The sequence below is a fragment of the Hemiscyllium ocellatum genome, chromosome 2 (assembly GCF_020745735.1).
Source record: "Hemiscyllium ocellatum isolate sHemOce1 chromosome 2, sHemOce1.pat.X.cur, whole genome shotgun sequence".
NCBI classification, from domain to species: domain Eukaryota; kingdom Metazoa; phylum Chordata; class Chondrichthyes; order Orectolobiformes; family Hemiscylliidae; genus Hemiscyllium; species Hemiscyllium ocellatum.
Window position 1 is genome coordinate 14525416 of NC_083402.1, and position 26981 is coordinate 14552396.

The window sequence follows — 26981 nt, forward strand, 5'->3', positions numbered from 1 at the left end:
ACAAGATGCCGTGCAAAAATTCACCAAAGCTCCTTGGATAGCACCTTCAAACCCACAACCACTTCCATCTAGGAGGACAAGGGTAGCAGATATATGGGAACACCACAATGTGCAAGTCACTTCAAATCACACACCATTCTCTCATGTATCTTTATCATCATTCCTTCAGGCGTTGGTGGGTCAGAAGCCTGGAACTCCCTCCATAATGATATTGTGCTTGTCCTTACACTCTCAAGGTTAAAACTGGCTCAAGGAGGCAGCTCATTATACTTCTCCAGGGCAGTCTGGAATGGGGAATAAATGCTGGCCGAGCAAGTAATACCCATATTCATAAATAAATAAAAACAACATTTCTGGTCAATGACAATCCCCAGAATGTTAATCTTGGAAGGTTCAGTAATGGCGATATTATGGAAATGGCCAATTTAGCTTTTACACAAAATTTTTCAAAATCCATAGGAGGGTAAAAGCTAGATAAAATCACCATAGCCCCAGGGCTGCACTCTCATTAGAAGCAGAGATGACGAGTATTGGTTTAACCGAAGAGACATCATGCATCAGGCAAGGGGTGAGGTTGAGAAGGTTGGACCTTCATAGTAAACTCAGTTGGTGCAGTGTGGTATGTCAAAGGGTGCTGCACGGCAAACCAATGCCTTTAGACCTCCACTATCACAGTATACACATTTGCTGACTAAACAATGGTTGAAAGTAGAATACAACAAAAGAGTATGATAAAAATAGCAAAAAGTGGCACACTCTGGTTTTACATTAATATAGTTTATACACCTAGTTTAAAATGTAAAGTTTTGATTCACATTTTCTTCGCACAGCCAACAATGGACTGGAACTTTCCTGGCTGAGGTAGTGACACCATTATGCACAGAAGTGACAGAAAGTGTATAGCAATGCTCAGAATCTATTGCAAGCATTTTACCACTCATTTGTGTAAATTACAACTGATATAAATACAACTTATGAGCCATGTAGGTTAGAGCATTTGTTAGACTGGCGAATATGGGGCTCAGTGATGTCATATTTTAGTTTAGACATTTACAGATATGTTACTTAAGAAATCACAGTCTAATCATCTTCCTGTCATAATCAAGTTAGAAGTGTCAACATTTGGGATGGGAAATCAATAAAAGTTACAGAAAAATTAACCAAAATAATTATTTGTTTAGAATTTAAAGACTGAAAACAAAATCAAACATATTTCATGCAAAACACAATTTTTCCCAAGTATTTAATGTATGCAGTCCAAGATTTAAAATGGAAATATTTGCTAAACAGAAAACACAAACGGCTAAATTTCACTTAGCAAAACAATACTTTCCTATCTCTCTCCTGTTTCCAAATGTAACAGGGCATTTGCCTGTTCAAATAACTACCAGTTTAAAAATTAGCTGCAATATTTTTACATAAAATGGTGAATGCTCAAATGCTCATGGTACAGGCAGTAATTCACAGTTCAGCGACCGTCTTATTTCAAAATAATATGAAATTTGTTACCATGCAGGGAGAAAAAGAAACCTGAGAAAAGAACCGAGCTCCATTCTAAACTGTTATTATTCAACTTCTTTTGGGCAATGGAGAACTTAAAATAATTGTTAAAAATCACAAAAGCCACAGCAGGACATGCAGTTTTGGAGCGTGCAAATATTAATCCCAAAACATCTCACAGGAAACCAAGGCTGCTATTCTGTTATAAAAAGAAACAGAAACATCAGAAGTAGTCTGCAGATCAAGCAGCATTTCTTAGGTAGAAGCAGAGCTAATGTTTCATGACAAGATTAAACCAAAGGAGATGATATCGGAGGACTGGACAACTGAATCCCTCAAACTCTGTAATTCATTAAGATTGTGGTTGATCCGATTGTGGTCTCATCTCTACTACCCCACCTCACAACTTCTGATACCCTTGTTAGTCAAGAATCCATCTACGTCCACCTAACAATATTATAAATGGTGCTGCTCTGGGAAAGAAAGAGCTCCAAATTCTCATGACCTCCCAAAAAAAATTCTCATCTTATTTTGGCAAGCACCCCTTCTTTTTTTTTTAAAATGGTGTTTTATTTCCTCAGAGTGAACAGAACCTCTGGCACTGCTGTCCTCCAGTCAAGAATGTAATATGGCTTTAAAAATACTCAAGGATATCATCTCTACTGTGCCATATGTAGACAGTTTTTTTTTAACCGCACACCACTGCCTGACAGCAAGCAGTGCCTGACAGCTTACTTTTGGCACCCTATTTTTTAAAAAATGTCTCCCCTAGTCTGTTATTAAGGAGATACACGTTAATCATTTCTCTCCAAAGATTCTGCCCGAAATGCTGAGGATTTAAAACTATTTTCTGTTTGCATTTCAGAGTTCCAACATTTGTTTATTTTTTGCTTTTGTAAAATATTGTTAGAGGCACTTACAATCTTAGCAAAGTTATAATCAACAACTTAAATGTTCTTTTCTCCCTCAAAAGCAGCATGGATACTTCAACTTAAAATTAAAAGTTTCTGGGTTTGAATTCCTTCACATTTGTCTGATTTGATGTCGATTTGTAAGCATTTGCCAGAGGCACCACAATTAAAGCTTAGTTCAAAATAAAAAGTTGATGCAACAGGCAGGGCAATATTACATACCCTCAACTGTTTTCTCTTAATTTGTACTTAGAGCCAAATATTTTAGCATGACAATATAGTATCTTAACACTTGCATTCTGCCAAATGACTCCAGCTCAGCTTCTTCAAATCGAGGAGACATGCACCTCCTCTTATACAGACTATAAAATTAAACGTCTTAAAAAGTAACCACACATTCTTGCAATATTTAAGGAGGTATTAAAATGTGTGTTGATATCATAGTGGAAATCCAATGAACCTTCTTCCACACTTTGTAAAAATAGATTGGCAATACCACGGAGGTAGACTGCTTCCTGTGCCTCACACATACTTATTACATTTAATTAAAAAGCACTGGACCCTAGGGAACTCCACTTGATCCATTAGGCCAGAATGTATACCACTGCATTCTGCTGTGTGTCACTCAGTCAAGTTTGAATCCGTATGAACATAAAAACCAGGAATTGGTAACAGGCCATTTGGCCACTCACGCCTGCTCCGCCATTCAATTAGGTCACAGTTAAATCAATTTGCCTTTTAAATTGCACATTTCTAAAGACCTCCAACAAGCTCTGAAACCCGTGCCAAACAAAAATCTAACTCTGCCTTAAAAATATTCAATGACCCTGCCTTTACCACTTTCTGGAGTAGAGAGTTCTGAAATTTAAAGTGTCTATGCTGCTACTGTTTCTCTTATTCCATGAGCTCTAACTCAAGTGGCAAGTCTACTTTGCAATAGATTATCAAACACTTCTGGAAATCCATGTACACAACATGAACTGCAATCACCTTCATCAGCCATCTATCTCAACCTTAACAAAAAAAATAATAAATTTAATTAAGCATGATTTGCCCTTAACAAATCTTCCTGAATGAACTCACACTCATTGGAAAGACTTATTTGTCTCAGAATATCATTTCTAAAGCCTTTAATTTACCATCACAGTTTAAAATCGGCTGTCCTGCAGTTGCTGGATTTAGAGAATTCACTCTTTTTGAAGAAGATTTACAATTCTCCAGTCCTCTATCACCCTCCATATTCCCCTCTCCCCTATCCTTGTATCTAAAGGAGAACTTGAAACTTACAGCCAATGCCTCTGCAATTTCCACGATTATATCTCTCAACATCCACAGATGCACCAATCAAGTCCTGGTGACTCCAAGCTTAAAATAAATGTTAATGCATCAGAATTATCAATTGTCTGTCCACCTGGTGTCTCAATGACTGCCTCTTCCAACATGAAGAACACCACAGCTCTACCCCTGACTAATGATTAAAACTGCAGATGTAAAAAGGCTATGAAAGTAGTGGTATGCACCAAAATCATACAATTAGCCCATTATGCCTCACTTAACTATTAAAAACAAACTGAAGTTTTCATTTCTTACCAAGTGTCCTTCACCACGTGCTTTATTCTGTAATGCTTCCCGCTTTCGTTGCCAAAATTCTTCCACTTGTTTTGCCCTTTCTGCAGCTGCATATCCTCGCTGCCTGGATAAATAGATAGCAAGGTTTCAGATAAAATGAACACTTTCACAAGAAGCTGTTTGTTTAAAATTTGGAGTTCTCCAGAATTGCAAATAAATAGAGACACCCTCACACTTGTAGCAGTTAAGTACAAGCAAACATTTGCATGAAAAGTAAATGAATATCACAGAAACGGTCAGCCAGGTTGTTCACAAAGTTAAGAGAACTTTAAAATTAAAACTGAGCAGATGGTGCTGTTCTTGATATAGGCAGAACGGGATAGAGGTTTCCTTATGGAACAACCCCCTACTCTACCAGCTGAATTATAACAATTCAAGAAACCAAAATGTTGTTCCTAAATTAACCTGATACCGATTTACTGTTGTCTTCAATGAAATGTATTCTGGGCACGGCCCTCAAGAAAAAAAAAGGTGGGGGCTGAATGGGATAACTACATACATTTATAGATGAACAATGTTCCTTCAGTTGTAGAGAAGCTGTGGGAGTCATTCCCACAGACTTTCAGAGACTGCTCCCATTCGAACAGCAAAAATCATCAGATCATGAGGGATCTTCACAGGGTAGATATGGAAATCTTTCCTCTAAGGTGAAAATCTAGAACCGAGGTTTAAAATCAGTCGCCCATTTCAAACAGAGACGAGGAGACACTTTTTCCGCAAATGGTCGAGAATCTTTGGAATTCTGCTTTCACTGCCTTTTTAGGAAGAGAGTCTTTGAACATTTTAAAAGATCGAGGTAGAGGGGCTTCTTGGTGTTGGGGATGGGGTGGAGTTAAAGGTTACCAAGGTTTGCAAGAATGTCATTTTGTTGATCAGATGCAGAGTGAGATGGCCTACTCTTGCCCCTGGTTTGTATGTTCAAATACAATGGAATTGCAAAACGCTTATAGGTAGTTGTCCATTTAAAAATGGTTTTTGAGTTTCTCCCTTCATGCACAGTTCGCACAGACTTCAAATTTAGCATTGGCACTCTCATGTCAACAGCATCAATTGTAACTGTCCCTCAGTCTAAGAAAAGATATTCTGGTCTTGGAGGGGATGCATCAGAATTTGGAAACCAGGCCTGCAAAACCTGGTTTTGCTTCAGGGTCCCAAAATCAAATTACTGTCACATGTACACCTACAGCATTTATCTGCTTGTCGTTTAGTGGAAACCTCATATTCACTCCCATTTTTCCACCAAAACCTTCAGTAGAAATAGACTAGCATTTGACTTTTCCATGATCATAAACCTCATACTCCCTTCTAACAGTGTCACTGCAAGAAAGACTGACTTCGAAATTTGCATAATTCACATCGGATTTGGCTTCATATCTGTGGCAAGGTATTACTCCACTGAAAGTAATTGCTGAGACTCAATTCCTCAGCAATTTAACTCTGTCACAATGGATGAATCTTACTGTACTCTGGCAGTGTTATTTTCATGGAGGATTTCACTATCTTGCTGCACGATCAATCCAAACATACTTCATTAATTAGGAATGAGACACCTACAGCAGTCCTTTCATCCAATGTTAGCCCAACTGTGTCATTTTCCGCAACTACAAGTGCTTGCCTCTGCTGAGTTACTCCAGAATCCTTTACGCTATCACCATCTTTAAAGGGCATTGTGCACTTGGTTAAGTCTGGAGATGCCCTGCACTCTTGATATTTGCCCACAATACGACAGGAACCTGAATGACCTAGTGGACAGGGTGGTGTAAAGCAGGGCTGCCCTCTGCCTCCAAGACCAACAGAGGAGGTGATGACACCAGACCCTGCCAACCTGGAACAAGGTTGCCATCTTGGTTAATGAAGTCTCAGCTGTCCAAAGGAATGCCCAGTGTAGGAAGGAGGTCATTGACCTTTCCCATTCTCCTGGGGTAAGTGACATCTCTCCTCTCTGTGACTTCACACCATCTCTGCTTCTACAACCCTTCTCTCACTTGTTCTCAACCACCCAATTCACCAAGACTCCGAAATCTGAATGGTCTTAGTGATGCCCACTCATTCACCTCACTACTATTCCCCTACTTGCACTAACACTAACAACTTTGCAAACCAATTTGGTCTTACTCGATTTGTCCCTTTCTCAAGTGGCTCAAAACAGCCAAGGAAGATGCATAATATTCTCCTCTTGACACCAATGTGGAGAGATCCTGACTGACCTCTGGACTGACACCAGAGATTGCCCTCTCTTTACTGTACCGAGATGCCTGAATGATTAGATTACTTACATTGTGGAAATAGGCCATAGGCCCTTTGGCCCAACAAGTCCACACCGACCCGCTGAAGCATAACCCACCCAGACCCATTCCTCTACTTTTACCCCTTCACCTAACCTGCACAATTTTGGACTGTGGGAGGAAACCCATGCAGACATGGGGAGAATGTGCAAACTCCACACAGTCAGTCGCTCGAAGTGGGAATTGAACCCGGGTCTCTAGCTGGTCACTGTGAGGTAGCAGTGCTAACCACTGTGCCACCATGCCACCCATGGCATGATGGGCGTCTCTCTGGACTTCAGTGAGAATGATGCCCCTTAGACTTGGAGACATGGCCCTTAGCTTAAAACATGTTTGCCACATAAAGGTGGTAGAGAAAGAGGGATTGAACATACCCAGCACCAGCCTCATCCTAATGGCCATCTTTGTGTGTGGCTGTATCAAGATGTGCGCAGACCTTCGGGACGTTAATACCAAGTATCACAACATACTGAGGTTCTACCTGCCCCCAGTGTTGCTATAGACAGGACTGGCCTTGTTGCTGTGGAATGCTTCAAGAAGTTGTACCATTACTTATCACCGTTCCTTTGCAGAGAAATTTGCAAAAGGAAAACATCTTCCACTATAAGTCCATCAAACATTCAGTCAGCATGTAACGTCTTCAAGACCCAATGGGAAAAGGAGAAGGGGAATCCTGTTGTATTGTTCCCTGAGCACTCTGTCAAAGTCATTCAACAGATGCCTCATCTCCAGAGCTTACCAAAAAGCACCAAGACATTGCTTGGCTGGTGGTGAGAAGGGTACTACCTGTGAGATCATTCAATTATGCCCCGACTTTGCACCATCACATGGGCTCTTGAAGTGGTGTTTTTTTTTTGGGGGGGGGGGGGGGGCGGAAGGAAAGACTATCACATATCTCCATTTGGAATATACCTTTGCAAAGCAAGTCCAGAGAAAGATAGTGTCTTTTTGTTGACATTCGTCCTGAGCAGCTCTATGACACAGGAATCTAGCTGCACAGTCTGTTCCCTATGTCATACACTGAGACAAACATTGACTGCACCTGGAGGACCATCAACTCATTCAAAAACATTCTTTGGTTTGCGCAAAAAAAGCAGGTGGTGTTCTTGCAGAGCCAGGAGTTGGTCTCGACTGAGTGTTATAGACTAGCACATTCCAAGGTCCAGGACTACATGCTGAGGGACAGATGAAAGCTTGGAACAGTTGCCACCACAGCGCAGTGGAAAAAGACCAGAGTCTAAGGTCTTTCTGCTGAAGTTAAATGTGGGTCTGTTGAATGATTAGCCTCTCCCAAATTCTCAGATATACGTAAATATGTTCTTGAGTAACAAAGAAATGCCTTGGGTTTGTTTTGCTCTACATACGTAGAGACTGTGCACAGAATCATACTCATCTGGTCACTATTCATAAAAAAAATTTTAAGTACGTAAAGTATATTTTTGAAATAAAGAAAAAGGTATTAAGTAAGAGAGCACCAAGAGAGCGAGCGAGCATCTCTGAGCTGCAACCTGCTCCTGTGCACAAAGTACCTTTGCAGTAACATTGTACTGAGAGGTGCCAATGCACTCATCAAAAAGCAGCCCTAATGTGCTGAAGCATACTGTATGTTGAGTGGCAGTGCATTATGGTATTTCAAAAAGACACCAAGTGCTGGATGTCTGTGGACATGGGGTGTGAGTTATCAATGCCCATGGAGAATGCCTGAGATTAGTGTCAAAAGATGAGAGGCCAGAAAAGCACAGCAGGTCAGACAACATCTGATCAACAGGAAAGTCAACATTTCAGACCGAAACACTTTGTCAGCACTAGGTGGGGGGTGGTGTTTGTGATCGGTGGATGTAGGAAGGAGACTATTGTGATTGATCAGTGGGAAAGCTGGAGCGGGTCGATGAGTAGGAAGATGAACAAGCAAGGTCAGGTCAGGGAGGCAAGGAGGAGGGAGGACTTGCCATGGAATAAAACTGGGAGTGGAGGAGTTTTGAAGCTGGTGAATTCAATATGGAGGCCAGTAGGCTGTAACCTCCCCAGGCAAAATATTAGTTGTTGTTTGGTCTCCACGGTCCGAGGCCAATGATGGACATGTCGCCAGGGAAGTGGAAGGAGATATTAAAGTGGATAGCAACTGAAAAGTCAGATTGGTTGCTGTCTGCAGAGTACAGGTGCTTTTCCAGCCTGGCATCTATCGACTCTGACTTCCAGTATCTGCCATCCTTACTGTCCCCAAGCAGACAGTTAGGCCTACCCTCAGGTGGAGGTAAATTACTGAGAGAAGAAGTGGGGGCGGGGGTGGGGAAGACTCAAGGAGATCATGATGAAAAAGATCAATTTGTGCAGTTGGGAAAAGGAGCAAAACATACAAACAGTCAAGGCAGGTGGGAACAAAGTAGAGAACAAAGGTAGGACTGATAAATTTAGAATAGCAAGGACTAATTAGGGATAGTCAACATGACTTTGTGCATGGGAAATCGTTATCTCACTAATATGATTGAGTGGAGTTTTCTGAAGAAATAAGAAAGATGATGGATGAGGGCAGAGTGGTGGATGTGATCTATATGACTTAATATAGCATTAGAAAAGGTTCCTCATGGTAGACTAGCTAGCATGCTTGGATCTCAGAATACAAAACAGAACTAGGCATTTGGATACAGAACTAGCTCAAACAGTAGAACACAGATAGAGGTGGTGGAGGGTTGCTTTTCAAACTGGAGGCCTGTGACCAGTAGTGTGCCGCAAGGATCAATAGTGATACGATTTGGATGTAAACATAGGTGTGATTAGTAACTGCAGATGACCTTAAAATTGGGAGGAATAGTGGACAGCAAAGAAGGTACTCGAGTAGAACAGGATCTTGATGAGATGGGCCAATGGGCCTGTGGGTGTCAGATGGGAGTGTAATTTAGATAATTACAAGGTGCTGCATTTTTGGGAAAGAGAACAGGGCAAGTCTTTTACACTTAATGGTAAGGTCCTGGAGAATGTTACAGAACAAAGAGACCTTGGAGTGCAAGTTCATAGTCCCTTGACAGTGGAGATGCAGATAGGATAGTGAAGGCACTATTTAGTATGCTTTCCTTTATTGGTCAGTGCATTGAATTTAGGAATTGGAAGGCAATGTTGCACCTGTACAGGACATTGGTGTGGCCACTTTTGGAATACTGCATGCAATTGTGGTCTCCCTGCTACAGGAACGATGTTGCAAAACTTGAAAGGGTTCAGAAAAGATTTAGAAGGATGTTGCCAGGGTTTGAGTTATAGGGAGAGGCTGAATAGGCTGGGGCTACTTTCCTTGGAGCGTTGGAGGCTGAGGGGTTGACCTTATAGAGATGTGCAAAATTATGAGGGGTATGGATATCATGAATAGCCGAGGAACTTTTCCCCTGGAGGTGTCCAAAACTAGGAGGCATAGGTTTAAGGTGAGAAGGGAAAAATTGAAACGGGACCTAAAGGACAACCTTTTCACACAGAGGGTGATGCATGTATGGAATGAGCTGCCAGAGGAAGTGGTGGAGGCTGGTACAATGACAACATTTAAAAGGCATCTGGATGGGCATATGAATAGGAAGGGTTGAGGGAGATATGGGCAAATGCTGACAAATGGGACTATATTAATTTAGGCTATCTGGTCAGCATGGACAAGTTGGACTGAAGGGTCTGTTTCCACACTGTCCAACTGTGGAACTCTGAGTGGTCAGTGGTAGAATAGCAAACCGCATTTTAAACGAGGTAAGATCAAGTAATAGGGTAACAATGAATGATAAACGCCATTACTAGGATTCTTGCCACTCACGAGTGAGAAACTTGTTTCAAAGGTTCAGAACCTAATTGAAAAACGTAACTTGTTACTGACATTGAGACAAGCCTCGCTCAACTACTCAAACAAGCCTGTCAACTTTCTCACAATAGCCCACACTGTTCAGGGCCTTCCAAGTAAGATCAGTCACTCAAAACAAGGGCATTTCTGGTTTGTGGGGTTCAGCTCCACATGAAGTAAAGCATTTGTCAACTAAGTCATCCCAATCAGGTTTATAAACTTTGCTCATATTCAGGGAATTAATTGATGCAGTGTCAGCAAAACGAAGACAAGTATTGACATTCTCTGAAAACAATTTAAAACTTAATCTTAATGAGGATTTGACAATTCCCCGTTAAGACTGGAAACTGAAGCTTTACTGCCGAGAGTAAGCATAGGGATGAGGATGGCATCCATGAGTTGCTTTGAAAGAGAGCTACATTATGGAAGCTGCCATCATTAACGTTTGACATTAAAGGATATATTATCTGTCTATACGTGGTATTACTAAAAGTAAAATACGGAGAACTCCAGTATCCTAGACAAGGTTTCTCTCTTTACCCAGCACCTTTTATTTTATGACCATATCAGTTGCTGGAACAGGTTATTCAGCCCTTGAAGCCTGCTCTATTATTCAATAAAGGTCTAATTGATCTGACTCCAACTTCAAATTCATGGTCCCTCCAGGTCTGATAACCTTTCAACCCGTTGTTTAATACATATCTACTTACCTCTGCTTAACAAAAATTCAAGGACTCTGTTTCCACTCCTTTCCAGGGCAGACATCCCAAAATGCTCAGGAGGAGAACCTAATTTCGGTTTTAAATGGGACATTCTGATCTTTAAACAGTGGCCCCTGAAGTTGTGATTCTCCCAAAGCAGAATTAGCTTCTCAAAATCTAGCAGGTCAAGATCCTCACAATTCTACATGTTTTAATCAAACCTATCACATGCTTCAAACTTGTCATATTGCTGTTTGCAGAACTTTGCTGTTCCTAACTTGGTTCTGTATTTGTCAACTTGGACAATCAACTGCCATTTAATACAACTGCGCGTTTGTAGGTATTTCTGAGATATAATAAATCCGAGAGAAAAAAAATATTAAACAAAGAACTGCAGATGCTGAAAAGCTGAAACAAAAACAAAAAAAGGTTCTGGAGAAACTCAACAGTCCTAGAGGCACCTGTGGGTAGAAAAACAGAATTAACATTCAATCCCATGACCCTTCATCAGAAATAAAGTTCTCTTTGTTTGTTCGAGAAATATAAACTTTTTATTTAAATATTACCTCCCACAATCAGTTATAACTCTATTTAGAATAGTGTGCATTTAAGCCACATTGCACAGGATCTAAAAATCAAAAATTTGACATTTCTAACTCTCATAACCATCAACCTTTTGCTTGAAGTGTATGAACAGAGAAAAGGTCTAATTTTGAGCAGATGACACCACCTTTTTAACTCTACTGAAAATGAAAGATATTCACAATGGCCCCAATCTGCAAGTTGCCTCAAAAAGGGATGAATGTTTAAAATAATAATTGTTAAAATGTAGTAGCTAATGGTTTTTACATTTGCAACATTTTCCATTCCTGACGATAGTAAAATAAAAAAAACTTTCTCACGCACCAACCTGTGCGAATTTGCTTGCTTGGCTACATTTTCAAGTCTCTTCACTTCTCTTCTGACAGCTTCAGCATCAGGTAGTTGGTGAAGACCTCCTGGTCCATTATGAAACACAGGACCAGCAGCTGCTGGCAAGCCCCTGTAAAAGCCAGGCAAGTTGTTAGCTTTGTGAAAGGAAAAATTCACAGGGAGATCCAACAAAAGTATTTCAGTTACAAAGGCATTTTCAGAGAGTGAGCGGGGAAAAAACAAAGACTTTAAGTCTACAACATTTGACAGAAAATGTTTAGCAAAACAATTTGTGCAGATTTGAAGATAGTTTATAATACATTTCACCCCTGACATAAAAGGTGCTTAAAGATCTGAACACAATGGCCAAAAGGAGATGATGAAATTAGAACTTGAAAAGATCATTGATTATTTCGAATCATATAAAAGAACAGAGGAGAGGGACGTCATTCAACCCATTGAGATAGTGTTAATATTTCTAAAGAACTCTTTAGTTAGCCCCATTCCTAATTTTTCAGCCATACTCCTGAAATATTTTCCCATACGACCAAGGATTAAGAGCAGGCTATTCAGCCCCTCAAGCCTGCTTTGCCAATTGATACAACCAGGGCTGATCTCATCTCAGCCTCAACTTCATTTCTCGCCCGCTCTACATTTATCGATCTCCTCCTCAATATTTACACAGTGCCCCAGTACTCACCATGCTTTGGATTGTGAATTTCACAAATTTACAACCCTTTGGGAAGTAACTCAAACCAGTTTGTGTTTTAAATTTAATTTTTTTTATGTGTCTCAAACCATGACCTCTTGTGAAAGATTACACCACAAGGAAACATCTTTTCTACATCTGTTCTGTCAGCCATTCTCCTTCAGCATCTTACATAGCTCAAATAGATCTCTCATTGTTTCAGCTCCAGAGAATATAGACCTAAACTGTTCAGTATCTCTTAAGAAACATCTCGTCTCTGGAATCAATCCAGAGATTAGAACCTACTCGGAATTGCTTCCAATACAACTACGTCCCTCTTCAAGGAGAGTAATACTAGACTAGCGCATTAGTCTCACTCGTGCCTTATACAGTTGCAGCAACACTTCACAACTTTTATACTCTATTAATGTACCAATATGCCAAAATTCCATTTGTCTTCCTGATTACCAACTGCACCTGCATACTAATTGTCTGCGATTCGTGCAGATTACTTATCTCCAATCTTAAATTAAAGCAGATGTTAAGCAATGAGGTTTATGAAATACAACAAAAGTAGTACAAGAAACTGAGGAGGAAAGGGAGAATAGAATAGGAATGCAATTGAGAAAAACATTTTTTTTAAAAAAGTCCAAAAAGCTTCTGTACATACATGCAAAACCATCTGGTTCATCCATGTCCCTTAGGGAAGGAAAATCTTCTATACTTACCTGGTTTGACCTAAATGCAATTCCAGACACACAGCAATGTGGCTACCTCTGAACTCTCCACTAGAGAATTAGGGATGTGCAAAAAATTCTTGCCTACCAGAAAGACACGCAACCCAGAACAATTTCTTTAAAAAATTCGCACAGTGGCATTCTGTGACTAGCGAGGTACCACAAGGATCAATGCATACGCCTCAGCTATTCACAATACCTCTCAATGATTTGGAGTACAGTTTAAAAATAAAAAGGGTATACCACTCAGGTCCAGGATAAGAGAAATCATTGTACTCAGAGGATTGTGAACCTTTGGAATGCATTCAACACAGAGGATGTGAAAGCTCAAACCTTTCATGATGTTTAAGGTAGAGACTGATGGATTACCAGTGGCACAGAGTGCTCTGGATGGTGGGTAAAAGTTACTGATGTGTTCAGTCAAACATAATCACATTGAATAACAGCCAAGCTTGATGGCCAGAATGGACTACTCCTATTCCTATGTTCATAAATTGGTGTGTATAAAATTGTAAAATGGGGGAAAACACTATGGTAAAAGATGTGGCTTTTCCCTTCCCAGTGCTTAGAGTTAAAATGGATGTCTGAAAGCAACTTCAAGTGCAGGGGCACAGAGGGCACCTGAATTGAAACATTTTGGATTAGATTCCCTACACAGTATGGAAACAGATCCTTCAGCCCAACAAGTCCACAACAACCCTCCGAAGAGTAACCCACCCACACTCATTTGCTTACCCTATATTTACCCCTGAATAATGCACCTAACACGATGACAATTGAACATGTCCAATTCACCTGACCTGCACAACTTTGGATTGTGGGAGGAAACCGGAGCACTCAGAGGAAACTCATGCAGACAAAAGGAAAATGTGCAAACTCCGCACAGATGTCAGCAGAGGTGGGAATCGAACCCGGGTCCCTATCGCTATGAGACAGCAGTGCAAACCACTGAGCCACAGTGCCACCCAAACATTATTACCATCCAAAGTTTGTATTGAACAGCCAAGCAGAATTTTTACCAAGACAGCAAGCCTTTCCAAATTTAGCCAAATCAATTTAAACCAAGCACTTAGCTACCAAATACCTATTAAATTTAAATCAGATGGTTTTGACAACCTAAAACAAATCCAATTGAAAAGAAATTAATAGGTTGTCAAAGGTATAAAATCGGGCAGAGTAGACTACCATCTGCCAAGAGATAACAACTTTCAACCCTCAGAGAAAATACCATCTAATTAATAAAGGTACTAATATTCCAGACAGCAGAATTCACACAGAGAACATTCCTGACATAAGAATTCAGCAGAGAGAGGCATTCCTGATGCCAAAATTCAAAGGAAGCATTATTCCTGAAAGACGATCAGCAGCGGGGGCAAGGAGGATTCCAGAAGGCGCATCAGAGATCTTATTTTGAGACACTAAATTTTATTGTTTTGTTATACAAGTGGGACTTGTATTTACTGAAACAGAATACCATCGGGATTTTATTTTATTAGGGAATAGTTAGCAGTTAGAGGGGAAAGATTTTGTTTTGTTAGTGGTTCTGTAAATCTGTTCATTTATAGAGTTAGATAAATAATTTGTTACTTGTTGATTATAGAGCGAGTGAGTGAGTGAAAGGATTTCATTTAAACATTCCTGGACAACAGATTGGGGTAGGGGAGGTGGGTAGTTGGTGAGAGTTATGCTATACCACTCTTCACACTTCTTTTAGCAGATTATGGAGGTGAGGCATGCCTCTCGGTGTTTTAGTTATCAGAAGGAGTCACATTTGCTTCATAAGCAAATTATGAACATGCAGTGCTTCAGAGCAAAAAGAATATAGAGTAGTTAATGATATTTTTGAATATTTTCACTGAGCATGTGCTCAGAAAATGTTGTCAAAACATAATTATCAAACAGAGGGACAGTACGTTGAATTCCAGTCTTGAGAAGCTTGTTTTCTGAACACAGAGATTCATGGAATCATACAGCATGGAAACAAACCCTTCATAAGCCCACCAAGTTCCTAAACCAAACTACTCCCACTAGCCTGCATTTGGCCCATATCCATCCAAACGTTTTTGTTTCATGTACCTATCCAAATGTTTTTTAAATGTTTTAACTGCATCTACCACTTTCTCTGGCAGTTCATTCCACACAGAAACCACTCTCTGTATAAAACAAAATTGCCCCTCAGGTCCCTTTTAAATCTTGTTCTTCTCAACTTAAAAATATGCCCCCTAATTTTGAACTCCCCCACCTAATGGAAAAGACCTATTCACCTTATCTACGCCCCTCATGATTTTATAGACCTCAATAAAAAAAAGTCAGCCCTCAGCCTTCTCTGCCTCAGTGGAAGAAGATCCAGTCTATCCAGCATCTCCTTACAATTCAAACCCTACATTTCCAGAAACATCCTGGTAAATCTTTTCTGAACCCTCTCTAACCTATTAATATCCTTCCTATCACAGGGTGACCAAAACTGGACACAGTACTTCAGAAGAGCATCATTAACATCCTGCACAACTCCCACATTGTGTCCCAATCCTATACTCATGGTCTGAGCAATGAAGGCAAGTGTGCTCTGAACCACCCGATCTACGTGTGATGCAAATTTCAAAGAATTAGGCACGTAAACCCTGAAGTCCCACTATTCTACAACACTGCCCAGGCCCTACTATTAATTATTTGTGTCATTCTTAATAGTCCTGAAGAGGGAAGCAGAGAACTGCTTTTTTGAAGCATGACTGATGGAAGAGGATTTCAGGATTTTGATCAAGCAACATTCAAAGAATGGACATAAGCTTTTAAGTCTGGATGTTGTAATTTGGAGAGAACCTAGGAGGTGGTGGTGCTCTTTGGAAGGTAACGCCTTGCTGAGTTGTTGCACTGCACCTTGTAGATGTTACACACTGCTGTCACTGTGCATTAGTGGTGATAAGGGTGAAGGCTGAAGGTGGCAAAAGGGGTGCCAATGGAGCAGGTTCCTTTGTCTTGCCACCTCATGGTCCCAACTATCTTCATTTTCATTGGAGCAAGTGGAGACTATTCCATCGCACTCCTCACTTGTGTTTTGTACATGGTGGATGCACAGTTGGGAGACAGGAGGAGGTAAGATTTTCACCACAGAATTCCCAACCTCTGGACTTGTTTGGTCCAGTTCAGTTGGTCAATTGTAATACCCAGAATGTTGATAATGGGAGTTTCAGCAATGCTAATGCCACGGAGTTTCTTATTTTTTCACAGGATGAGTGCATCACTGGCTAGTCCAGCATTTGTTGTCCATCCCTAATTGCCCAGATGGCACTTCAGACTCAACCACATTGCACTGGGTCTGGAGTCACATGTAGGCCAGACTAAGAAAGGATAGCGGTTTCCTTCCCTAAAGGGCATGAGTGAACCAGATGGGCTTTTCCAACAAATCAACAACAGATTCATGGTCATCGTTGGACTCTTAATTCTGGATTTTGTTGAATTAAATTCCACCATCTGCCAAGGCAAGATTTGTCCCCAGAGCATTACGTAGGGCTCAGGATTAATATTCCAACAATAATACCACTAGGCCTTTGCCTCCCCTTAAGATGAAATGGTTGAATTCTCTTTAGGTGGAAATAGCCAGTATCTGCTACTTGTGAGGCATGAACATTACTGCTAGTTAACAGCCAAAGGTTGGATGTTGTATAGGTCTTGCTTCATGTGGACACAAGGAGAGGAATGCATATGCTGCTAAACATTATGCAATCATCATCAAACATGTTTCCCATTTGTGACCTGATAGAGGGAAGAAGGTCATTGATGAAGCTGGTTGGGCCAAGGACACGACACTGAGTAACTGACCTCCACCAACTGCAAACAGTATGCTGGTAATATATCATCTCTTCCCCCTTAAATAATTTTACAATAGCAGGAGTAGAGCCTAGCAGATCATTCTAACCAAAGGCTACAATGTGGAGGAACTCGCGAGTCAAAAATAATTTTTGCAGATCACCTTTTCCTGTCCCAGTTGAAACCAACTGGTGGCATAAACCCAGGGAGAGTAGTGAATTAGATAACTGGTAAATAAAGGACAAAGACATGCAAGTCTTTCAACAGCTTAAAACAACATTAGTATCAGCCCCGTATGTCAAAGATATTGTCAATTTATTTTTTAAACAGACAATTCAAATGAAATAGAATGGAGCAACGTCGAAAAGGATTCCTTTTGTAAAAATATTATTTTTAAAGATATAGGTATTGTCCAATACATTATTATTGGATTACGTCTCCATTCACCAATCACCCATAGCATTACATCAGCAAATTCTTTGAAGAAACTAATTTTTAGGGTCATGGGAAAACGTTAAGTGTGGGACTTAAGTTGACAGGGTTTTCCAACGCATGCTAGGTTGAATGGTCTTCCTCTATATTGCTAAATGTTTATAATTCTCAACATTAAATCTCTCTGCTGACCCTTCTCTCAAAATTCTGGGGAAAGTTCCTTTTTTTGGGAAATTGGGAAATGGTGAACATGATGCTCTTAATCTATGAGCAACTGATTCATAACTTCTAAATTTTCTTGTGAAGTGATTCAACTGGTAGCAGTCTTTAAATCATACTACATTCAAACCTGGATAAAAGTGAGGACTGCAGATGCTGGAGTATCAGAGTCCAGAGTTTGGTGCTGGAAAAACTCAGCAGGTCAGGCAGCATCCAAGCAGCAGGAGAATCTACGTTTCGGGTATAAGTCATCATCAGGAATGCCTCTACATTCAAATCTGTATTCATGCATCAGCCAATACATTTTAATGCAGTCAGGAGGAACTGTTGTTGGAAATTCTCAGAAATCCATTGAACTGGTCATCATTTCTTCTTCAATCATATTTGTCAAAGCAGATTAACTCACCACCCATCTCATTACTGTTTGATTTTGCAATGACCAAGTCAGCTGTCATTTTTACCCAAGGAGCTGAAAATGTGTTGCTGGTTAAAGTGCAGCAGGTCAGGCAGCATCCAAGGAACAGAAAATTCAACGTTTCGGGCATAAGTCTTTCATCCTGATGAAGGGCTTATGCCCGAAACGTTGAATTTTCTGTTCCTTGGATGCTGCCGGACCTGCTGCGCTTTAACCAGCAACACATTTTCAGCTCTGATCTCCAGACTTCACTTTTTCCTCGAATATTTACCCAAGTAACATGAGACACTATATTCTAAGACATTGACCGGAAGAGGACCAGTTCACAATCATCGTAGGTTGCAATAGGGCACAGTACAAATGAAAAAAGGTATTTACTTTTAAAAAAATTGTTCCATACATTTGAAACTTTGCACATAACGTTAGCTTGTATTCTCCTGAAAACTATTCACCTTTGGCTAAAAAGATGATTTTTTGCAGTTTTCTCACCCAAGAATGGGGATATTTCAAACCCCTACTTTTCCTCCAGTAGTGTACCTCAAGAAATTAGGTGGAGAAGTACCTGAAAACAGGTTCTTTAGGAGGTGCCTCCATCTTCCACTTAATGGCTTTCTCCTCAAAACCTTTAATGTTTTCTTTTTGCTGCTGTTGGATTTGGTCAAGAAGAGCATGGTAATGTTCATAGCGTGGCACACTGTTAAGTGCTGGTGCCGGTAAAATAGCTCCAGCACCTCCACCACCACCTCCTCCACCAGAGAACGGAACCTGCAAACAAAACATCTTCAGGTTAACTCAAAGCTGAACAGAACAATAGGCTGATTGAGTATATACATTAAAAAGCAGGTCAGAGGCTTGGAATTTTGCAGCTGACCTCCTGACTTTCCAAAGGTAAAAACAATGGCTTGCAGATGCTGGGAACCAGATTCTGGATGAGTGGTGCTGGAAGAGCACAGCAGTTCAGGCAACATCCGAGGAACAGTAAAATCGACATTTCGGGCAAAAGCCCTTCATCAGGAATACAGGCAGACAGCCTGAAGGGTGGAGAGATAAGTGAGAGGAGGGTGGGGGTGGGGAGAAAGTAGCATAGAGTACAATAGGTGAGTGGGGGAGGGGATGAAGGTGATAGGTCCGGGAGGAGGGTGGAGTGGATAGCTGGAAAAGATGATAGGCAGGTAGGACAAGATATGGGGACAGTGCTGAGCTGGAGGTTTGGAACTAGGGTGAAGTGGGGGAAAGAGGAAATGAAGAAACTGTTGAAGTCCACGTTGATGCCCTGGCGTTGAAGTGTTCTGAGGCGGAAGATGAGGCGTTCTTCCTCCAGGCGTCTGGTGGTGAGGGAGCGGCGGCGAAGGAGGCCCAGGACCACCATGTCCTTGGCAGAGTGGGAGGGGGAGTTGAAGTGTTGTGACGCAGAGCGGTGTGGTTGATTGTTGCGGGTTTCCCAGAGATGTTCCCTAAAGTGCTTTGCTAGGAGGCGTCCAGTCTCCCCAATGTAGGGGAGACTGCATTGGGAGCGACGGATACAATAAATGATATTGGTGGATGTGGAAGGCTCCTTTAGGGCCTTGGATGGAGGTGAGGGAGGAGGTGTGGGCACAGGTTTTGCAATTCCTGCGGTGGCAGGGGAAGGTGCCAGGATGGGAGGGTGGATTGTAAGGGGGCGGGGACCTGACCAGGTAGTCACGGAGGGAATGGTCTTTGCAGAAGGTGGAAAGGGGTGGGGAGGAAAATATATTCCTGGTGGTGAGGTCCATTTGGAGGTGGCGGAAATGTTGGTAAATGATTTGGTTAATGCGAAGATTGGTAGGGTGGAAGGTGAGCACCAGGGGCATTCTGTCCTTGTTATGGATGGAGGGGTGGGGTCTGAGGGCGGAGGTATGGGATGTGGACGAGATGCGTTGCAGGGCATCTTTAACCACGTGGGGAGGGAAATTGCAGTCTCTAAAGAAGGAGGCCATCTGGTGTGTTCTGTGGTGGAACTGGTCCTCCTGGGAGCAGATACGGTGGAGACGGAGGAATTGGGAATATGGGATGACATTTTTGCTGGAGATAGGGTGGGAAGGGGTGTAATCCAAGTAGCTGTGGGAGTCGGTGGGTTTGTAAAAAACTGTCGGTGTCAAGTCGGTCGTCATTAATGGAGATGGAGAGGTCCAGGAAGGGGAGGGAGGTGTCAGAGATGGTCCAGGTAAATTTAAGGTCAGGGTGGAATGTGTTGGTGAAGTTGATGAACTGCTCAACCTTCTCGCGAATGCAAGAGGTGGCGCCAATGCAGTCATCAATGTAGCAGAGGAAGAGGCGGGGAGTGGTGCCGGTATAATTACAGAAGATCGACTTTCTACGTAGCCAACAAAGAGACAGGCATAGCTGGGGCACATGCGGGTGCCCATCCTGGCACGTTCCCCTGTCACCGCAGGAATTGCAAAACCTGCGCCCACACCTCCTCCCAAGGCCCTAAAAGAGCCTTCCACATCCACCAATATCATTTATTGTATCCGTTGCTCCCGATGCAGTCTCCTCTACATTGGGGAGACTGGGCGTCTCCTAGCAGAGCACTTTAAGGAACATCTCTGGGACACCCACACCAATCAACCACACTGCCCTGTGGCCCAACATTTCAACTCCCCCTCCCATTCTGCCAAGGACATGGAGGTCCTGGGCCTCCTTCACCGCCGCTCCCTCACTACCAGATGCCTGGAGGAAGAACACCTCATCTTCCGCCTCGGAACTCTTCAACCCCAGGGCATCAATGTGGACTTCAACAGTTTCCTCATTTCCCCTTCCCCTACCTCACCCCAGTTCCAAACTTCCAGCTCAGCACTGTCCCTAAGACTTGTCCGTCCTTCTTTTCCACCTATTTACTTCACCCTCCCCACAACGAATCACATTCACCCCCTCCCCCACTGTACTCTATGCTACTCTCTCCCCACCCCCACCCTCCTCTCACTTATCTCTCCATCCGTCAGGCTCTCTGCCTGTATTCCTGATGAAGAGCTTTTGCCCGAAACGTCAATTTTCTTGCTCCTCGGATGCTGCCTGAACTGCTGTGCTCTTCCAGCACCACTAATCCTGATCCTGACTTTCCAAAGCCTATCCACAATCTACAATACACACATTTGAACAGTGATGGGATACTTCTCATTTGCCCAGATGAGTGCAACTCAAACACTTGAAACCAACCAGCTCATCATCCAAGACAAAGCAGCCTGCTCAATTGGCACTCCATCCACCATCTCTAACATTCACTCCCTTGCACAGATACATAGTGGCAATAGTCCGTACATCATCTGGGATATACACTGCAAAAACCCATCAAAGCTTCTGCAACAACCCCTTTCAAACATAGACCTTTCACTACCTGGAAAGTGAAGGGCCACCCGCACCTGTAAATTCCCCTCCAAGCCACACGCCATTCCACATTGGAACTAAAATCGCTGGTCCATCACGATCAGTAGGTTAAAATCATGCAACTTCCTTCCTCACAGTACTGTGGGTGCCCCTTCACCCTAAGGACTACAGTGGTTCAAGCATGCTATTCACCAACAGCTTCTCAAAGGAAATTTATGCTGGCTTAGCCAGCGACATCCTCATTCCATAAAAAGGAATAAAACATAAAGGAAGCTTTTTAAAGTGAAAGCACTTCACATAGTTAAAGGTACCCCTGACCTGCTAATCAACTAAGAACCAAATACATGTGCAACCACATGTTCAAAGTGACAAAATGGGAAATAAATATATTTTTTTCATGGCTATCTTGACTTTAACAGCATGGTAAGACAAGCTGTCACATTTGCAATAGGTAAAATGAAGACCATCAGACTATAAGAAACAGGAACATGAGGAGGTTGTTCAGCCCTATCAAACCTGTACTGCCTTTTAAGAGAATCATGACTGATCTGACATTTCTCATATTCACTTCTTAGAGTTTTCCTTGTAGCCCCCCAAGTCCCTAACTGATCAAGAATTTATCTATCTCAGCCTTAAATATACATAAGGACTCTGCCCATACACTTCTGTGGTGAGTTCCAATGACTCTCAACTTCCTCCGAAACAAATCTTATATTGGCACCTCTTCAGTTGAAAACTATGCCCTCTGGTCCAACACTCTCACATGAAGGGAAATATCCTGTTAGCAGATCCCCCATCAAGCTCCTTAATTGCAAACATCAACTTAAGCAAAAATCGAAAATGAACCCATACGAGAATAACTATAATGTTTCATCTAATAAAAATATACACAGTACAAAAAGCAGCCTGAAATAATAAGCAGTGATGAATACAGCTGAACAAACTGAAATGTTATGCAAAAGTACCTTATGTTCACCACTTCCCAAAGAACCACCTACACCCAGCACATGTCTCCATCCTTGTTCTCTGGCTCGATTGATTCTTTCAACCTATATTTGAAGAAAATTGTTAAGTACAATTCTGCTGAGGACACAGGACAACCAGTGGAACATCAGTGCAACTCATAACTGCAGAGTGGAAACAGAAGTACAATACCACTATTATAAGACAAGCAATAATAAAGATGACAGAAAGATAAATTGATTTTGTTCATAAACTGGAAGAGATTAGTGAAATTAAAATATATTTTTCTCCCCCCAATCCCCACCTGACCCATCAGACCAAGTGCTGGAAAATGAGATGAATGATTGATGATTGGCCCATCATTGCACAAAGTGCCTCTTTCCATGGTCTAAAAACTTTTACGGCTCTCTCCATATTAGAAGACAACATTATTACACACTTCCAGTGCAGATGGGAAAGAACCCAGACCTCCTGGTCCAGCAGTCATGATTCTGTCATTCCATAAAGGTTTGGAGGGATTTGTGCCAGGAGCAGGCAGGTGGGATTAGTTTAGCTTGGGATTACGTTCGGCATGGACTGGTTGGACCGAAGGGTCTGCTTCAATGCTGTACAACTCTGACTCTATAAGAGCTCTTTCCTCTGTGTCAATAAGATTCTCTCAAGCTACTTGGCACCTTTGCTGGTGGAAATCTTAAACTTATAACCTCCCACCTCCCCATAGATATATGGCTGTAGAGTTGGTGGAGTTGCATGTTGCCTTTACAAACACTTATTTGACTGGTAGATTGCAAATTTGATTACAATCATATGGCTCACCCAACCAGTGAGAAATGCAAAACTAAAGTATCACAATGGAAAGACCAGATTAAAAGAGAAAGATTCTTGGATAATGGTTGATAACTAGACAGCTTAAATTCAAGTTTGCTGGAAGGACAATTTTATCATTTTTCTCAAAAGAAAAAGGCAGGTTTCTCAGGCGTGAAATGCCAGACTAGCAACTGATGGGAAAAAAAATCATCACGGTGTTCAAAAGGAATGTGGAAAAATTATTTTACAAAAAGGAAATATCAAATGATGTGGGTGTAAGGGCTGGGGATTGGGTTATATGGATAGCTCTGTCAGATCCTTGGACATTTGGAGTAGCAGAGTACCATACTAAAATAATAAAAGCAAAGTTTTCAAAATTCATTTCGCTTTTATGCTGCATCTCACAAACATAGAAACAATGTGTAAATGAACGTACCCGTTCTTTTTCCATCCGTCTCATCTGCTCAGCTTTCAGCAAATTTATCTGAAAAGAATTAAAGGTACAATTTACATCATTAATAATTAATTGATTTTCATCTACGAATTAGACTTTAAAATGGGGAAGCAGCAGTAGCCCATTTGGCCGAACAAATCTGCTCCACTGTTCAATAAGATCATGGCTGATCCGATAGTCTTCAACTCCACTTTCCTGCCTTATCCTCATAGCTCTCGATTCCCTTCTTGATTAAAAGTCTGTCCATCTCAGCTTTCAACATACTTAATCATCCAGCCGTGACAGCACTATGCAGTAAGGATTTCCACAGACTGACAATCTTTCAAGAGAAATAAATGTTCTGTATTAAATGGATAACCCAATACTCAGGTTAATGTTGTCTGGCTCTCAAGTCTTCCACAAGATGAAACCAATCTACCGATTTTTGAAAAGATTTGTAGCGCAGGTTGATAAGTATCTAAGTTAGTTTGCTGAGCTTGAAGGTCTGTGTTCAGATGTTTCGTCACTATGACTAAGTAACATCATCAGTGAGAGACTCTGGTGAAGTGCTGGTGGTATGTCCCACCTCTCTATTTATAGGTCTTGGTTTCTTAAGATGTGTGATGTCATTTCCAGTTTTTTTCCCCAAGGGAAGGCTGATAGGATCCAAATCGATGTGTTTATTGATGGAATTTTGATTAGAATGGCATGCCTCTAAGAATTCTCGTGCGTGTTTTTGTTTCACCTGTCCTAGGATGTGTGTGTTGTCCCAGTCAAAGTGGTGTCCTTCTTTGTCTGCATGTATGGAAACTAATGAGAGTGGGTCGTGTCTTTTGGTGGCCAGTTGGTGTTCATGTATCCTGGTGGCAGGTTTCCTGCTAGTTTGTTCAATGTGGCTTTTTTTTTAAAAACAGTTCTTGCATGGTATCTTGTAAATGACGTTAGTTTTGTTGGTGGTATCGATTAGATCCTTTCGGTTCATTAGTCGCTGTTTAAGTGAGTTGTAGGTTTGTGGGCTATCAAGATGCCAAAGGGGTCTAAGTAGTCTGGAAGTCATTTCTGATAGGTCTTTGATGTCAGGTAATGTGACTGTAGCTTTTGGTTGCATTGTGTTTTCTAGCGGGACGCAGCACCAACACTTCATCAGAGTGTCTCCACGTACAATGTTACCTAGTATGGTGACAAAACATCTGAAAACAAACCTTCAAGCTCAGTGAGCTAACTTACCTACTCATGAAAACAATCTCTCCACATCTACCCTTTCAAATTTCTTAACAATCCTCTTATTAAAACATAGATCTCCTCTCATTCTTCTGAACTCCAATGAGTACAAGCCCAATCTAACCAATTTCCTCTTGTAAGAAAATCCCTCCATACCTTCAAATCAAACTAACGAACTTTCTCTGAATTGCCTCCAGTATCACTATGTCTTTGTTTAGAGAGGGGACCCAAGCTGTTCACAATTTTCCAGGTATGGCGTGACTCCTGCCCTGTCTAGTTTTAGCTTCCTGAAGAAGGGTTCATACCCGAAATGTCAATTCTCCTGCTCCTTGGATGCTGCCTGACCTGCTGCGCTTTTCCAGCTACACATTTTCAGCTCTGATCTCCAGTCCTCACCTTCTCCTAGTTTTAGCAAAAACTTGAAGTAAAGGTCAATGTTACAGTCACCTTCCCTATTTCCTGCTAAATATGTAGTAGGTTAACGTTTTGTGGTTCATGCAAAAGGATTCCTCAATTCCCCTGTGCTGCAGCTTTCTATAGTTTTTCTCCACTTAAACAAGCAGCTTCTCAGAAAATGTGTCAATTTGCTGGGAATCCTGGTATCTTCTGGATCAATCTGTTGACTGACCAAATTGAAGCTTTATGCAGACTTTCTCCAACATTCAAAACCATGAAGAAAATTCTCCAAAAGTTTTAAACTTAGTGACATGATAAAGGGAACAAAACGTTCTGTCCACGTCACGATGTATTCATTCTTCTCAAATACAGAATTTAAAATAAAAATGATTTATCCATTTATGTTAAAAACTCACAAAGACCAAGTAGTCATTCATTGAAAACTGGTCTAGAAAAAGGTAAAGAACAAACATGAATGTTCAAATTACATTAGTAAATAGTGACTGTTACCTAACGTACAATAAATAAACAGAAGAAAATTGATGCTCCTATAGCTTTGAATGTCAATTCCGCCCTTGAACATTTTGGAACTACAGGTCATTCTGCTATAACGTGCGTTTTATTAACTCAAATTCGCCGCAAGGTGACTGATGAATTGGGGAGACGGTTTCAGATGTGCCAACTTTTAAAATGGTTGTTGGGTGAAATACAATTACATTGCCAGCACTTTAAGCACAGTTTCTAAAGCACGATTTTCCTGTAAAGGGGGTGCACAAGAACACAACCACCACATTGTAGAAGAACAACCTGTACAGTTTTCAGGGGTGGCTAAAACTAATTTTCCTATCAGTGCATGGTTGGAGCATGATCTCATACTCATTGTGAAAAGCAAGCAACTAACAGTATATTTGCTACATCAACATTTTATCTGATGTTTCCACGTCCTGTGGAGGTGGGATAAAGCCTGATGCATTTTCTATACACCATTGATCTGGTTATGCGGCATGTTTCCATCTCAGCAGCTGCAAGCTGTGGAGGAGACCCCTTCCACAATGATGGCCTGACAGCTGTGCCATTCAAGAGTTCTAATTCTCCTCCTTCCTGTAGAAAACAGCTCTATTTTAAAGGGGTGTTCTTGGTCTCCTGCCTGCCTCAGCAGTGCTCATTTTCCTTGGTCAAAGATTCAACTATTTCTTCAGATTAGGCGTCCCAAGGCTTTGGTCCTTCTTAAACAGCTGGAACGGTCAGAGCTTGCTTCTTAAATCAGCCACTTTCAAGATGATCACAAATGGCAATCCAATCCACAACAGTGATGGACATCAGGATTGCGAACCACTCAGGAAAATCTAACTCACTGTATCAAGGTGGGGCTCAAACCCAATATTTTTCACAAAGTCAACTCCCAACTTCAACAGCACTTACAAAAGGAAGAGCCAAAGAAAGTGTTGAGGCCGTTCAGAGAGAAAAAAAATCATGCTTGAGCAATGACTTATCCACTCACAGATAATCAAGAACAGTCACAAAATAAGTGTTTTGTTACCTTTCGGACTTGAAAAACTGTGGGGTAGTTAGGGTAGAAAACTCAAAGTTTCATCCACTTTTTAAAAACGAAACTGTACCTCATTTTACTCACAAGTAAAAAAAATCCAGCAATCTTTTGTGTCCCATATAGGATCCCTGACAGATCATAGACATGCATGCAAATCTAGGCACAAAGTAGTAACCTTAATTATAAGCAAAAAAAAAACTGCTCTTCTAGCCTCCTGCTG

At 41.4% G+C, this 26981-nt stretch overlaps 1 protein-coding gene across 3 annotated transcripts in view; it reads right to left on the minus strand.

Moving 5' to 3' along the window:
• The window catches only part of nek1 (NIMA-related kinase 1), a 153500-nt gene that overhangs the window by 84448 nt on the left and 42071 nt on the right, over nucleotides 1-26981 (minus strand). For all 3 annotated transcript variants that reach the window (XM_060834885.1, XM_060834876.1, XM_060834895.1), the window contains exons 14-18: nucleotides 23599-23646; nucleotides 22358-22441; nucleotides 18610-18812; nucleotides 11748-11879; nucleotides 4002-4104 (exon numbers count right to left, since the gene is read on the minus strand). In XM_060834885.1, coding sequence (XP_060690868.1) covers nucleotides 4002-4104; nucleotides 11748-11879; nucleotides 18610-18812; nucleotides 22358-22441; nucleotides 23599-23646 — 570 coding nt within the window. The remainder of the gene's footprint in view (nucleotides 1-4001; nucleotides 4105-11747; nucleotides 11880-18609; nucleotides 18813-22357; nucleotides 22442-23598; nucleotides 23647-26981) is intronic.